This window comes from Syngnathoides biaculeatus, chromosome 19 (genome assembly GCF_019802595.1).
Source record: "Syngnathoides biaculeatus isolate LvHL_M chromosome 19, ASM1980259v1, whole genome shotgun sequence".
Taxonomy (NCBI): domain Eukaryota; kingdom Metazoa; phylum Chordata; class Actinopteri; order Syngnathiformes; family Syngnathidae; genus Syngnathoides; species Syngnathoides biaculeatus.
The window spans coordinates 2,817,085-2,833,591 of NC_084658.1; the positions used below are offsets into that span (position 1 = coordinate 2,817,085).

At 40.5% G+C, this 16,507-nt stretch overlaps 1 protein-coding gene across 1 annotated transcript in view; it reads right to left on the reverse strand.

Moving 5' to 3' along the window:
- Positions 1 to 5,221: 5,221 nt before the first annotated feature.
- Positions 5,222 to 16,507, reverse strand: part of ofcc1 (orofacial cleft 1 candidate 1) — a 131,751-nt gene continuing 120,465 nt past the window's right edge. Inside the window, exons 14-15 of the mRNA XM_061805561.1 lie at positions 11,746 to 11,884; positions 5,222 to 11,550 (exon numbers count right to left, since the gene is read on the reverse strand). Of these exons, the coding sequence (XP_061661545.1) occupies positions 11,501 to 11,550; positions 11,746 to 11,884 (189 nt within the window). The 3' untranslated portion in view covers positions 5,222 to 11,500. The remainder of the gene's footprint in view (positions 11,551 to 11,745; positions 11,885 to 16,507) is intronic.

The window sequence follows — 16,507 nt, forward strand, 5'->3', positions numbered from 1 at the left end:
TTACGGCTTAGAAACAAAAGTAAGTAAATGAACATTTGCAAAATCTTTCTGTTTAAATGTCTCATTTCATGATGTATATATATATATCTGCTCAGCTGGAAAGCGTTGGCCTCACAGTTCTCAATCCCAGCCTTCCCTGTGTGGAGTTTGCATGTTCTCCCTGTGCCTGTGTGGGTTTTCTCTGGCCTCTCCCGTTTCCTCTCACATCCCAAAAACATGGAACAATAATTGGACACTCTAAAATACCCCTACATATGATTGTGAGTGCAGTTGTTTGTCTCTATGTGCCCTGCGATTGGCTGGCAACCAGTTCCGCGTGTACCCCACCTCCTGCTTGTTGACAGTTGGGTTAGGCTCCAGCATTCCCATGACCCCTGTCAGGATAAGTGGTTAAGAAAATAGATGTACGTATATATCTGGTGATCCATTCATCCTTTTTCTCGGCCACTTATCCTCATGAGGGTCGCAGGAGTGCTGGAGCTGACCCCAGTTGTCATCGAACAGGAAACGGGGTACACCCTGAACGCAGTTTTGAGTACATTAGTGAAAGCATCGAGAAGAGGTGTGGGGGCCGCAGACAGTTCGATGGAGGGCAGTTCTCGAACGACAGCATATTGGTACTTCCCCCAATCACATTTCTTGAAGTCCCGAGTGACTCTTCGCCTCGCCGCCTCAATCTTGAACTCCTCCTTCCATTCAACCAGGATAGGACGGTGGTCAGAGGAGAGCTCGACAAAGGGGGTCCAACTGCAGGTTTCTGCAGTAACAGGGTCTGCTAGTGTTAGGTCTGGGGCGCTGAGACTGCTTCTGTCCAGGTGTCTTGAGTTTCGCGTGGGGGAGCCAACGTTCAGGAGCTATCTGTCCTTATCTTCATGCCAGTCGTGGATGGCTTGCCTTCTTGGGTCTGTTTGTGAAAAATCATCCCAGGTGAGGTGATGGGCATTGAAGTCACTGCAGATGAAGCCGCGACAGGTGGGGACACAAGGTAGCCATGTTGTGTGGCTAGTTGGTGGGCCAGAGAATGAGGAGTTGACCTTTCTTCAGTGGGGATAAGGATTTGCTGCATCTCAGCAGAGCGCGAGTTAACTGGCGGTGTCAGGGTATAGGGAATCCCTTGACGAACATAGGTTAGTAAGCCACCCCCGCGGTGGTATTTTGTACCACAGTTGGCGCCGTCTTGGCGGATTGTGTCACAGCTGGGGAGGAAGGGGGTAAGGTCTTCAAGGCCCAGTTTGGTTTCTTATAGCAGGAGGATGTTACATTTCAGCCTCTTTGCTAAGGTCCCTAGTGATTTTAGTTGCCAGGGAATGACAGTTCCACTGCGGGATGGTTAGGTGGAATTTGGAGCAGGATGGTGCTTGAGGTTGGAATGCAGGTTGGGCATCACCATGAGTTTTGTCATCTCAAATGGTCTAGTGCTGGTCTGGTTTCAAGAGCGCACTTGACGTGGAAGCCTGTCTTACAGGAACTGCAGGAGAGGGGCTAGGTTCCCCTTACATGTTGGACAGGGAAAATTTTTGGGGGGCTGGGGAGCGGTTGCTGGTTGGGAGTTTGCGGTTCTGGATGGGGATGTTAGGGAGGCACTTCATGATTGGGAGTTGGTGTTTCTGGTTGGGGATGTTGAGGTGGTTGCTAGTGGGGCGGGGTGGGCTGCCATTGGGCAGTGCGATTGCAACTGCAGTGTGCTGCGTAGTCGTGGTTGCGGGGGAAATGCAGGTTGAACATGTCCAGCAGGGGGTGACTCATCGCGATTGATATCAGTGCAGGATCGGTGAGCCCAGTTGGGGCAGGTGTGGCATGGGAGGGGTTTGTTGTTGGACCTTACGGTCGATTTGCAAATGAAACATTTCCTGGATGATGGTCAAGTAGTACAAGAAGATGATGAGATAATGTTGGGAGCAAAGGATGATGGGGTGATAAATATTGAAGTAGAGGGAGCGCTTTGACTAGCCTGTTCCTATAGAGCTAGCGAGGGAGAACTCAAGCAGGAACTGCACACGAAGCCTTCAAGTCCCATTGAATTTGAGGTCTGGCCAGAACAGGTCCAGTGGAATCCCCATTGCCAGACGGTACAGGTGATTGGAGTGAAGTCACAGCGTATGGTCTTGGAGCAGCCTGGGCAAATGACAGGGCCCAGGTTGCTCTCAATGTCGCTCAGAAGGAGAGACCGGAGATGCAGGACAGGCAATGCAGCTTCAATGAGGGAAAAGGGCGCCTCCCACAGCGCTAGTCAGAGTGGAGTGATTTGGCATTGGAAGGCTCCCAAGGAGGAGACCGCCACACGGGACACCAGGGGAAAGTGCCTGGTCTTCGTCCCAATGATGCTGTTGCTCCACAGGATTTTGAGTGGATTGATGTGGAGGTTCAACCTGAAGTTAAGGAAATTGTTTCGCCAGTAAAGGCTGAGGTGGAAATTGACAAGTTGTTTTAGGAACACCATAAGGATCTTTTGACGGAAGAGTTAAAGGCTGAGGCAATGCAACACATGGCAATGCAGGAGTTTGTGGTTTTGAGGAAGAGCCACTGTTCTGTCAGTCAGAATAAAAGAAGTGTTGACGAAATTTCATGACAATTCTGAATTTATTCAAAAGAATCATCTGGAAAATGTGTTAACTAGTTGGGCTATCACTCACTTCGATAACGTTTGCCTTATACTTTTCCGCAAGATTATTCAAAGCCATTAAGGCAAACATCCTTGGATTGGCACTTCATAAAACATTGAAAGTTAATGATAATGTTTGTTTTGAATTAATTGATTGTGGAATTTAATTTTCGTGGAATTAAGATGTATTCGTGCCTCCTCCTCCGTACCCCACGATGCTTAGTCACGCACCCTTTCTTCGCATCATTGCCCAATGCCGAAGGTAAATGAACACCCTGAATTGGTTACCAGCCAATCGTACGGAACATTGACAAACAGCCATTCTCACAATCATACCTTTGGGAAATTTAGAGTGTCTGACTAATGTTGCATGTTTTTGGGATGTGGGAGTAAACCAGAGTGCCTGGAGAAAACCCACATAGGCACGGGGAGAACATGCAAACTCCACACAGGCGGGGCCGTGATTGAACCCGGGACCTGTTTCTACTTACCATAATTCAAATTTTGAAATGACTTCCAAAACAGATTAATTTTGAAAGTAGAGGTACCATTGTATTTGTATTTGAGCTTGTCTCAGTAGAAATGTTTGTCAAAAAGAAAATGCAGTTTCATGCCATAGAATGTGGACAAAGTAAATTTTAGACTAATACTGTTAATTATCTGAAAGAGGAAACCAATTGAATGTTCATTATTGTCTCATTTTCTTTTGTGTATTCATAATTGCTCTTAAACCAAAAAAGAATATATTTTATACTTATACTAGATTATTCAAGTGCAATTGACAGTAGGATACATTTTCATCAAATAACTGATTACCCATTATCATACGGTTTTGAAAGGATAAGAAACAAAAAGATAAAGCCCCCCTCCCTTGATGATTAGCTTTGAAGCTGGAAACATATTTATCAGGCTCCTAGTTTTCAATGCACACATTTCTCAAATCTGTTTTGATAAATAAATACGAATTTTAAAATATATGTCAGGGGTGTGGCTCCGGCAGGAGCTCCTCACCTGTGCTTCATTTTCAATAATTAGGCCAGGCATATAAACCTTGTGTTTATCATTGTCAATTTCCAGTTCGGTGTGGACGACGTTGCAGCACTATGTGTGAGAAGGCAACTTTCTTTTTCGAGTATCTCCCCTGTTACAGTGTTTCTGTACCACCTAGTCAAATCTTGTTAATTATTCAAGGTTTGGCTTGTACACATCAGACCTCGTTTCTGGATTTTTGGACGTTGCCTTTTTGCTACGTGTTTTTTGTGCTTCCGCATTTTTTAATTGCTCACCTGTGTATGACCCCTGCCAAAATTAAACTACCCTAAAAAAATAATTTCCCTGCCTTGGAGTCCTGCATTTGGGTCCTACCTCTTGCTCTTGCACCTGCTCGTGACATATATTGTTGTTTTCCTTTCGGCTTGTTCCTTTCGGGGTCGCCACAGCGTATCATCTCAGATGAACACATATATATTAAATATCTAAATCTACTGTATGATGTATGCATACAATATTAATCAAATATATATTAAAATATAATATTTTGTTGGTAAAAGGACTAAAAACTGAAGTGTACGATGTGCACCTTTACTTGGAACTTGTTCGAACTTGCTCTCGACTTGAGCTTGACATGGGGGTTGCCTGTCTTGACTTGGAACTTGAGGGCAAAGACTTGAGACTTGACTTGCAAAGCAATGACTTGGTCCCACCTCTGCTATATAGTCATGCTATAGCACTACAATGGTTTTTGTAAATTTTTCATTAACTTTAAGTATGTATAATAAACAATAAAATAAAATTTCAGAGTATAAAGCATAGCAATGAATGTCAATATTAAATTTTTTTGTGATTTAAAAATCAATCATGAAACTATTGAAAGTACAAAAATAAACACACAAACCAGCCAAAGAGTGAATTTGAATCCCTTTCATTTAGTTGGGTAAGTTCAATTCAAAAGAATCAGGGTTTGCCTAAAGTGTTGCCAATAACAACCAGAAGCATAATGATCTCAGCAACACTTCTGATTGCAAATTTTATTTTGTGAATACCTGATCCTGAAGGCTATATTAACATAGAATTTGAGTGTTTTATTTTTATTTTATTTTTTTCATTCCTCCCTCTCCTTGTCAATTAGGCTACCTCCCCAGGTTGACTAGGCTCTAAGCACAGCAGAAGCAGACGCGCACACGCATGCACACACACTTGCTCACTCACACACACTCACGTTAACTTAAAAAACTTTCAGTTCTTTTATAAAAGCGGTGCAAAATATTTTTTGCTTTTTAGATGAATCAGCAAATAAGTGGTGTTGAGACCCAGCGGCATGTCTTTGTCCCTCTCAATAATGTTTTTTCTCCCAGGGACCGATTTGAATTTTAGATTGTGTGGAAATGGTGTTTGTCCTCAGCAATCAAATATTTGAACCAGTGCGTACCTTCAACCACTGTGCAGCTACACCCTTTAGCAACATTTGTAAAAGGCTTTGTTGGTATGATGAAAAAGATGTGTATGCTAAAAGAAGCGTTTTTTTTTTTTTTAATGATCAACAGAAATGAACACAAAGAAAAACAGATCAGAAGAAAAGTTTGTTCTTTATTGGAGAACCTTTTGACAATAAATCGACCACTGCACTATTGTCAAACTCGCATAATATTCTGGCTAAATTCAGTTGGAATACACGCTCATGAAATTTTCTCCAAATTGCAGATCACTAATTAATAAAATGTCTACAATAGATGCAATACAAATTTAACACACAAATAAAAAATGACAGCAATATGATGGAGTTTTCACAAAGGTCCCTTGTTATTACATTGAACTCCCTCAGAATAAGTTGGACTTTCTCACCAGTTTAAGTTCTTACACCCATAATCACAGACATACATAAAATACAGCCAGATAGAGGGTTAAATTGATATTCCAAAAAGTGCTCATACACCAAACTGTAACAAACAGAACAGTGAGGTAGAGACTAGGGTGTTGCTGGCAATATCATTGCGGAAGGAGGGGGGGAATCTAACTTGGTATGACAAATGATACGTGAGGAGTGATGAAGGTATAAGAAGGAGACTGGCAAGAACATCTTGTCATCTATTCTGTGGGAGGGAGTATCTTTGCTAAATGTTCCTAATGTAAGTTCTTGAATTGGGACAACTTTTGCTTTTTTAGATGTGGCTTTCCTCAAAGGACAAGACGTACAACGTTTTTTTCTGTCTAGCACAACAATATGTCTTAATGCTAGAACTACACTAACGAATAAATACAAACTCCAACTTTTGTATTTCCTCATTGTTCTCCATTTAATGTTGAACATAAAATTGAATATTTTTATTTTCCTGTCTCTTGTTGTTTGTTCTTTTTAGTTTGCTTGTTCTTTGTTCTGAATGTTGTATCAGGGCAGCACCGACTGCCGGAGACAAATTAATTATATGTTGTCACACATTTGGCCAATAAAGCGGATTCTGATTCTGATTAGTGCAAATATTTGACTCAAAATTCACACAATCATGCAATTCATCTAAAGTTACCATTTGAATTCTGAGAATGATGCTTAGGTATTGTGCTGCTCCACAGCAAGGAGCATAACAGATGATATTACTGCATTGTGATTGGATGTTTGGTGATGCCTTGACACCATTTTAGCCACACCACTTCTGTAAATGATTCTGCTGCTGAGTTTCTGTTTATTTATGTCAATACATTGAAGGTTGAGAATTAGACAACAAAGGCCAAAGTAGTGTCATACAAACACCCAAAATGGACATGTTATGTAATGGCTCACAATAAGGGAGAGAATCACCATAAATAGAACTGTCAGGTTATTGCACTTTAGTTTAGCACAGCAGATTAGCAATCTATAAAATCTTTAAAGACTGGCCCTCTACCACATCTACCCCTGATCCCCATCATCCCTTTGCACCGTGGCTGTGACACGTGCTAATAAGATCATAGCCTTTAATTACGCACTATGTGTAAGTAGCCGGCCATTATGGCCTGATTTGTGAGCCACTTCATTACGCTAAGCACTGACTAGCAGACATATTCAATACAAATCAAGATGGCTAGATTATTAACCTGCTAGGGAAGCCAATAGTGATGTTTTAGTTACTTAATTTGAGATAAGTAACTTTTACATTTGTTACATTTGCCAAGTTGCATGAACAAGTTTTTGCCAAATGTCTTTCTTCGACTTGGAATTGGGTTTAATTTTTGTCTATAGCATATAAATATCATTGCTATCTGAAAGTATTTGTCCATTCAGCATTTCATTCCACATGAATACATGACATCAAGTACAAATTTTTGTATAGGAGCCTTCACCTGAGTTCTATTTTAAAATAGTAAATTAATTGAACTAATTTCATTATTTCATTAAAAATCTTACATTTTATTGATATTTTATATTATTCGTGTTAGTGAAATGGATAACAAATGCATTTCACTGGTGGATTACAAGGTTGGAGGCACGTTACTTAGCTGCTGGTAATCAATAAGATCCTTGCAGCGTCAATACACCTTGCAAAATTCCCAAATTAGCTTTATGTGTATGTCTAGAAGTATAAGATACAGTGAATAAAATAAGTATTTGAACATCCTGCTATATTGCAAGTTCTCCCACTTAAAAATCATGGAAGGGTCTGAAATATTCATCGGAGGTGCATGTCCACTGTAAGAACGATAATCTTCTTCTTCTTTCTCTTCTGGCTTGTCCCATTAGGGGTCGCCACAGCGTGTCATCTTTTTCCATTTAAGCCTATCTCGTGCATCCTCCTCTCTAACACCCACTATCCTCATGTCCTTCTTCACAACATCCATCAACCTTTTCTTTGGTCTTCCTCTCGCTCTTTTGCCTGGCAGCTCCATCCTCAGCACCCTTCTACCAATATACTCACTCTCTTGGCTCTGAACATGTCCAAACCATCGAAGTCTGCTCTCTCTCACCTTATCTCCATAACATCCAACTTTGGCTGTTCCTCTAATGAGCTCAATTCTAATCATATCCAACCTGTTCAGACCAAGTGAGAACCTCAACATCTTCATTTCTGCCACCTCTGTAATGCAAAGAAAGGATACTGTACCAAATATTAACATTGATTTTCTCAGGTGTTCAAATACTTATTTGCAGCTGTATCACACAAATCATTAAAAAAATTATACATTGTGATTTCTGGATTTTTCTTTTTAGATTATCTCTCTCACATTGGACATGCACCTATGATTAAAATTTCAGACCCCTCCAAGATTTGTGAGTGGGAGAACTTGCAATATAGCAGGGTGTTCAAATATTTATTTTCTTCACTGTAGTTACTAAGGCTTGGAAGTGGTGTGTTTTTCCTTACTTGCTATTTATGACAACATACAGTAAACTAGCAATTATCAAATCAATTTGGTTTGTTTTTCTTCTTGTCCTATTCCTAAATTGTCATCCAACAGATGAAAGTGCCGTTTTATTTCAAAACAGTAATAGCATATACTGGCACATTTTGACCTATAGAAATCGTGCACCTACATTATAAAATCATGTGATTTTGTGTTTACGCTACCATATTGCCAGTCAACCAAAACATTGTTGAAAGTTAAGTTGAGACGAACTGGAAATACATCTTATAGCGCGACACCCAGAGTTTTTTGTCCAATACCGTTAAACATTTAGATAATAAACAAAAATTAGAGACATTTGGCAAAGAGGATCGATATTTAATGCCAAAGTCGATGTTTTCACCGATAAAGAAATTTGACTGTTAATTCGCTTCCGCTTGTCTTGGACAACTGGATATACACATGTATCTGGTGAATAAATTGTCGAGATTTACACAGAAGAGTTTGAAAATGCAGTCTAGACGCATACAAATACTTTTACAATTGCTTTTAATTTTACAATACAATTGCTGGATCTATTCTCAATCAAGAATAAATCCCACATAGTAATGGACCCACTTAGATTTTTTCAATACTTTCTGCTTGTCCCTTTCAGGGTCGCCACAGCGTGTCATCTCAGATGAATGCACATATATGTTTGGCACAATTTTTACGCTGGATGCCCTTCCTGACGCAACCCTTCTCAGGGAGTGGAGGCCCCAGTACCAATATTTAAATAAATGGCTGGTTTTACACAAACTCGGATTCATTAACTACGATTGGAAAAAAAAATTGAGCCTCCGTACACGGAAGCGTATTTCTGCCACACGCTTACCTCTGTAAACCTCTCTGTGACAGACGATTTAATCTTATTTTTAAATACGTATTGTTCAGAAATGAGTCAACTTGTCGTTATGAATACTTCTTGATAATATGAGATTGAGAAGAATGATTTGTACCTCAAATGGAATGATTGCTACACAAGCACGTGTATTTTGTTGGGCACCATCCATCCTGAAATCCATCGATCTTTTCTCATCTTTTCAGCTGCTATTCCATAAAATGATCTATTTGAAGAACTGTTTTGTCAATTGTGACAGCCAACAGCACACACACGGTCTCGGGCATTGTGAAAAATCTGCTCCGGCTGAACAACTCCCGCACTGTAGAGCACCTTTGTTTGACTGGCAATATGGGTCTGTGGAAACGATGATGTCATGTGCACGATCTCTATAAATGAGTTTTAATTGTGTCGCTATACAGGAGAGTTTTTCTTTCCTCACTCTGTCAAGGTCAAAGTTAAAATGGACTCTTTCACTGGTTGTAATCTTCAACAACTGATAAGAGCCATGTCTACAGCTAGCTAGCTGGCTAATTGGGGAGCTTTTAGTGTAGTCACAATGAGTACATGCGCAGAAGCTATGTGAGCGAGTCAGCTCTGAGGCAAAACGGAACTGCTGAAGTTTCTGTCACTCACTTCTGAATATTTTCCAAATCACTAATGCAAAGCCAGTGTATAAGTGGGTGCGGGCCTTAATTGAACTAAATGTACTGGTGTACCGAAGAATTGAAGAGTGATGTGTTCAGTAAGGGACTTAAATGAACAGAATGTGCTTGTGTACTCATGTATTCAAGAACTGAAGAAGTGAAGAGTGAATCATTCAGGGGAGGGACTTCATCGAACTGAATGTACGGATGTACTGAAGAACTACAGAGTGATTTGTTCATTGAACTTCTTCGTGAGCCACTAAGGAGCAAAGTACTACTAACGATGAGTGATTTATTTGCTCAAGGAACAATGAACTACGCAGTGAACATACTCATGAGTGATTTTAAACGATTGTCCTGACGTCCTCACACAGCTTTCACTAGCAGCCATTTCTTCAATCCAAGGGTTAATGGTGAGTCAGTCAAGCACATGGGAACAAGTGCACATACAGGGCTTGAGTAGATGATGTCTCCATAGAGTGCATATAAACACAAAAATTCATGAGAGGACAAGAGACCGACATGCGAGTTTCATTTCGCAGTGTAAGGGAATCTGAAGCGGAACCAGCAGGGAGGTTAAGGGATTTGTTTAAAAGAATAAAAAATAAAAAGATGAAAATAAAACATTTAAATATACATACTACCCCTGTGTTTCTAATGGAATTATTAAAGATTTTTGTCTCATAATAATAATGATCATCATCATCATACATTAAATTTCTAAAGTGCTTCTCAAGACACTCAAAGGTGGTATGCAATAATCAGATGACAAGAAGAATAAGGTGAGTGAGTGCAGTGGTACCTGTACTTACAAATGTCTAATAAAAACTTCAGGTTACGAAACGCCTCCTCGGAAAAACATTGTCTCTAGTTGCGAAGAAAAATTGCATATGAAATGCAAAAATAGGCACTGGATTCTCAGCCCCCAAATTTCACTGAATGTAAACATTCTATAAGTTGGTTTGAAAGTGGCGTGAAAGAGCTACTTTCCCATTGAGTATTGCCATCGTATCTTCCTGGCATCCCATTGGCTAGGAGGGACATCAAACTTTAGCCATATTAACCCATTTCGTTTCACTTCAACATTCGTGTGTCACCGAATCAGACTCTGTCACCGGCTAGCGCACATTGGCAAAGTAGAATTTTTTGTGAGTTTTTTGTTGGTGTTATTGCAAGTTTGTGCATCTTTCTTTACAACGGGCCCCAAGAAACTTTAGTGGAATTAAGTTGTGTGCATACGTACATTCGTACGTATGTTTTGTATGTTCAGGTCTCAAAATGTTTGCCTCCTTCTCCATCCCCCACAATTCCTTTTGCTTCTCACTCACCCTCTTCTTCACATAGTCACCCAACAACAAAGATAAATGAACATAAATTTTTATTCTTATTAAATCATCTACTTTGAATGCTTATTTTTTGGGGCAGGGAGGGCTCTTGGAGAAGATTAGACTATTTACATGTCAAAAGCGTTTCTACTTAAGAAAAGTTCACAATACGAAATGACTTTGGGAAATAATTATTTTCATAAGAAAAGGTACCACTGTTGGAAGCCTCTGTCACAGGTGCTGGTGTCAGTGATGCTGTCAACCATGGTGGAATGAAGAACAATCTCGCTGGCCGGTGAGAGCCTTGGTGCCCAAAAGGGGACGTGGAAGGATGTTCGGTAGCTGAACTCGCAGCACATATGATGAGGTAACGGTTAGAATATCTGGCAAATAGTTGAGAGATCTCAGCTCTTGTGTGGAGTCTGCAAATTCTCTCTGCTTGTGTCGGTTTTCTGCAGCTAGCACAGCTTCTTCTAACATTCCAATAACATAAAACATTGAAGACTGTAAATTCTCTTTCCGATTACCCTTCTGAGGAGCAGCACTATAGGAGATCAATGGATTTATACATCCATGGATACATACCTGGATGTGGTTGGGTCACTAAAATGATAAATACTGACAAAGCTAAACACATATTTCACACTCTAAGTCAAAGTGAGTTATGTGACAGGAGTGTAGTGTTCAAACCTTTTCACCCCTTGCTTTATTCTTATTGGTTGGGGTCTTGTGCTTAACTGGAGTCATACCTGCTCCCTCCTACTGGCACAACACGAGGGCACCCTGAGGGAAAAGAGCTACTATTAGAACTGTGCAAATTCAGTTAAACCAACAACAGAAAGAAAATGTTTGTATAACTAGAAGGCTTGAACGTTTAACATGAGGCAGAAGAGGCGTCACCTCCAATGTGTACTTGTCATTACGTGTTATCATTTTATGGGGAAAAAAATGCAATCCTAATTCATTTGCAGCACTCACATCCAAAAACCTCACGTCTTTTCGATAACAGGTGGGTGATGTCAGAGCTGTCCTGATGCGTCCTCTGAGGTCCTGATCGCTGGCCTGCAAAGGATGCCATCCAGGTTGCATTGTCTAAGTCTTCCAGGTCACCAATCACCTTTAGAAAGATTAAACAATTATACAAATGCATGAACTAAAAAGTTTGAATAGGGTTGATTGGTGGAGCAGCTGTAAAACGTTGACCTCACAGTTCTGAGGTCCAGGGTTCAATCCTACCCCAGCCTGTGTGGAGTCTGCAACTTCTCCCCGTGTCTGCGTGTTCTTTCCAACATTAATTCGACCCTCTAAATTGCCCCTAGGTGTGATTGTGAGAGCGACTGTTGTCTGTCTCCATGTGCCCTGCAATTGGCTGGCAACTAGTTCAGGCTGTACCGTTACCTCCTGCCCATTGACAGCTATGATAGGCTCCGGCCTTCCTGTGACCCTTGTGAGGATAAGTGGCCAAGAAAATGGATGGATGGATGGATAGTTTGAAGAGAGTACCTTCAGCAAAGCCCGATTTGTATGTAGTAGACGGACAAAATAAAATACTTCAATATTATTCCCTGGCAGGGCTGGGACCAGGGTTGTTATGTATGATGTATATGTGTCCTGTAAATAAATTGGAATGAACAATTCATTTCAGACAAAAAGTCACAAATGGAAGAAGGGAGAACATGTTTGGCCTACCTCACAGGTGTCAAAACTCAAAAGGCCTGTGTGCCACATCTGGCCTACGACATGATTTTACTGTATCTTGCCTCTGAAAGTAAATCACATGCGTCAACCTCCTTGTTTCTTGCAAAAATCTGCACCATTTTTTTTTTTATTTGGGATATTTAATCAGTAATGTTGAAATATTGTCAGCATTTTTTTAAATCAAACCCATTTTAACAGTAACTTGAACAATAGTTTACCAAAGTATTATCCTTGGCTTTTGATTTCAAAACTATTAGATATCCATCAGTGCAAATGTAATAATAATATGATGCAATTAAATATTTATATGGTTTTACTGTCATAATGACCATTTGAGGGAAGTCATAACTACAGTTTTTCACGCAAAATAGATTGAGATAGTTTGACACCACCTAACACTCCCATGTAATGTTTGTCAAGTTTAAACTAATAATCATTTCATCAACTAATGATCATTTACCAAGAAACTGTCATCATCATCATCGATGGGGAATGGAACACCTGAAACTATTTGGATTGTATTCCCCAATTCTAATAAGGATCATTACCAACATAAAGACCTTCATAGATACAAACTTCTATCATATTTCTGAATTAGGGGGAAATGTGACAGTACTGATGGATCTCTCTCGCTCTTTCTATTTCTCTCTCTCTCTGTCTGTCCATGTGTGTCTGTGTGTGTGTGTATATATGTATATATATTCATCCAACAGGGTGTACCCTGCCTCCTGAACAATGAGATCTGGGATTGGCTCCAGCATTGCCATGACCCTTGTGATAAAAAAGTAGCTAATAAAGTGGATTTGTGGATATATACTCACACTCCTTTGCAAACTTAATAATCAGTCATTTAGTGAATCCATTCCATTACATTTCCTTATGTTTCGTGTGGAAAAATATCGCCAGGCTCTGGTTTTACAGTTGCATATTGTAGAGCTAAAACAGCCAAGTTGAAAATGTGCCAGAGAGTGTGTCTTTATCTAAAACTTGTACAAACTTTCCAGATAATTACATGCGCTATTCTAAGGAGAAGTCCTGTTAAGCAGATTTGGCTGCCAGGGAGGCATTAATCTCATACAACATACAGTATATCGCCAAGGACGTTCTTCTCTGTCTTGTCACGACACACACATGGACACACACGTGGCATTCAGAGCACACTTAATTCCTTTATAAATCAGATTCATATTTCTGAGGGCTGATGATGACCTCGTGGCAAATGAAGTGTGGGTCCTCCAGCACCAAAGCGACAATCAAACTAGTGGTGGAGTAATTACAAAAAAGAGAGGCAGTGGGGTAGAATTGATGTGTTTTGTCAATTAATGTTGCTGCAAGTGTTTTTTAAAAGGTTAACCTGTTCCTATTCTCTGAATGTTAAATTAGGTCAATATTGGTATGGCAAAGACCCAAATGGCTTTCCAGGTGAGTGGTGACAACAAAGAGAAGCTCCTTCATGACAGATTTCATGGGTTGTCAGCTAGGAATTCGTCCTACTTGTGCTTCTTATCATCTCTTTGTAGTGATTGTCTCAGATTATTTAGATGTCTACCGTATTGTCCATAATTTGATGGAACAGTTTGATGAAGTCCCTTTCCTGTCCCCTGTTAACACCCACACCCAAGCATAAGTCAAATATAGACAAATCTCCAGGGAGCAGGCATCATCACTGCATAGATCTACACAGAAAGGGGTCATCTGATCAGAGAACAGCTCTATCAACTGATTGTGAAGATCTGGACCCCCAGAAAAAAAGCCCCCGGAGTGGAGAGACTCAGGGATTGTCACAATCTACAAACAAAAAGGGGACACCATATACTATCCCTCCTGTAAATGAATGAAAAAGATTCGGTCCGTATGACAATCTATCATGTCAAATCAATTGCTGAAAAGATCCTGTCCAAAGAACAATGCAGATTCTGACCATCGAATGGCACAACACAGATGATGTTCACAATCTGATAACTGCAGGACATATACAATTAACAGGATCAGACACTCTAGCTTGCGTTAATTGAGCTCACCAAGCCATTTGACACTCTATGCTGTCCCTTGTCTGAAGAGACTTAAGAAGACAGGCTGCCGCAAAATGTTGGTCAACATAAGTCTAATTCTCCATACGAATATACCCGCCTCAGTTCTCATCAACGGCGACAATACCAAATCCATTAAAGTTAAATCTGGTGTAAAACAGGGGTGTGTCTTTGCACCACTTTTACGCTCTTCATATTTCTTGTGACCATGTTCAACATGATCAGGGACAACATTCCACTAGGAATCAATATCAGATATCAAACCCATAGAAAAGGTTTCAACCTCATTCAATTGACGGCCAAAACCAAGGTACACCACTCTTGGACTTACAGTATGCTGATGACAACAGCTGTCTCATTTTCCACTGAAGAAGAACATATCCTGTAAGTATTCTAGTAGCCTTCCAACAAGAACAACATCTCGAGAAGACATTTTGGATGTGTGCCGTAACAACATATGGCAGACTCCACAATTGTGTCACACTCACATCTCCATCTTGGCAAAGAAAACAAGATACTGGTAGATACAAGTAGTTGTAATGCTAACCCTACTTTACAGATCAAAGACTTGGACAACATATTGGAGTGATATGATACGGCAGATATGATGTGATATAAAGAACAAGATCACAGATAAGAGTCTCAAATGAGCTTCTTCCACATGGTGACTAGGATCTCCCTTTAAGATAGGGTGGGAATCTTTGTCATCCAGATTTGGTTCAAGGTAGAGTCGTTGCTCGCGTGCCTACTGTACATGAACACCTCACCAGTGAGGTATTCTAGGCATGTTCCACCAAGAAAATGCCCCAGGAAAGACCCAAGACTATGTCTTTCAGGTCTCCTGGGAACCCTTTGTAGTCCCCCCATAAGAGCTGGATGAAGTGGCTGAGGACAGGGTAGTCTGGTCTACCTGCAGCTAGGTGCCACTGCCATCGTTACCCAACCCTAGATAAGCGGAGGATGGATTGATGGATGTATGGACGGCTGGATGGATACACAGACAGTAAGCAGCAAGTTGAATATAACCCAGTGGTCTTGAATGCAGCATCTACGGGCAGGTGTCCCATAAACTTTGGTCAAGCATTTTTACAAAAAAAAAAAAAAAAAAATCAGGCTGACGCATAATACATAAAGCAACAAAGCAATCACAGTATACGACAGCTAAAGGTGTACTGTGTTTTTAAATGGTATACTCTCTCCATATGTGTCTCAGCACATCACCCTGAAAAAAAAAAGAAAACAGGCACTGCTGAAATTGCAAGTGAAAAGCGTTTACTATTTTTTTTTTGCTGGAGATACTCTTCATCAGCGTTTTTTTTTTTTTTTTTGGCGCCATAAATAATTTGCGGGGAGAGGTAATAGTCAAGCTGGTGGAGCCTTAGTTGTGCATCTTTAATGGAAGTTTTACAGAACCAGAGCCAGTTTTTGCATATGTTGCCACCACCCATATGGAGCACGGAGACAAAAATGAGAGCACAGTTGTCCGCCGACACTTAAGCACTAGCCCGGAAGGAAAAGAGCGACATGGGGGGACATAAACCCACTGTGGTTTTAGGAGGAAAGATAATGACTTTGCCTGCATTAATTTCTTTTTCAGCCATCTTGTTTCTGCAGACAGAGCGCTTATGAGGCCTTCATTGAAGGTCCTCCGTTATATGGATGCTGTTCCCTGTGTCATTTCGGCCCTAACTGTTGTTGTCAGCAGTACTTTTTGTGAGCTGGCATCTGTGGAACATCTGTTTTATAGGTAATGAGTGTTTGCAAAGCTACACCTCACTTTACCTTCAATGTCTTTTTTTTCACTGCATGCATGCACACTGATGACAATGTTTTGTCTTGTTGTGATTCTGCTTAACAATTCCACTGGCATGGTCAATATCACAGAAGCCCTCTGGGTCATATGCAGAGTGAGTGCATATGAGGGATCATTAATATTAACTTACTTTAAGTGGAAGTCAATAACATTTTACTACACATTTGCACCATTTTATTCACACCAAATATTAACCTTT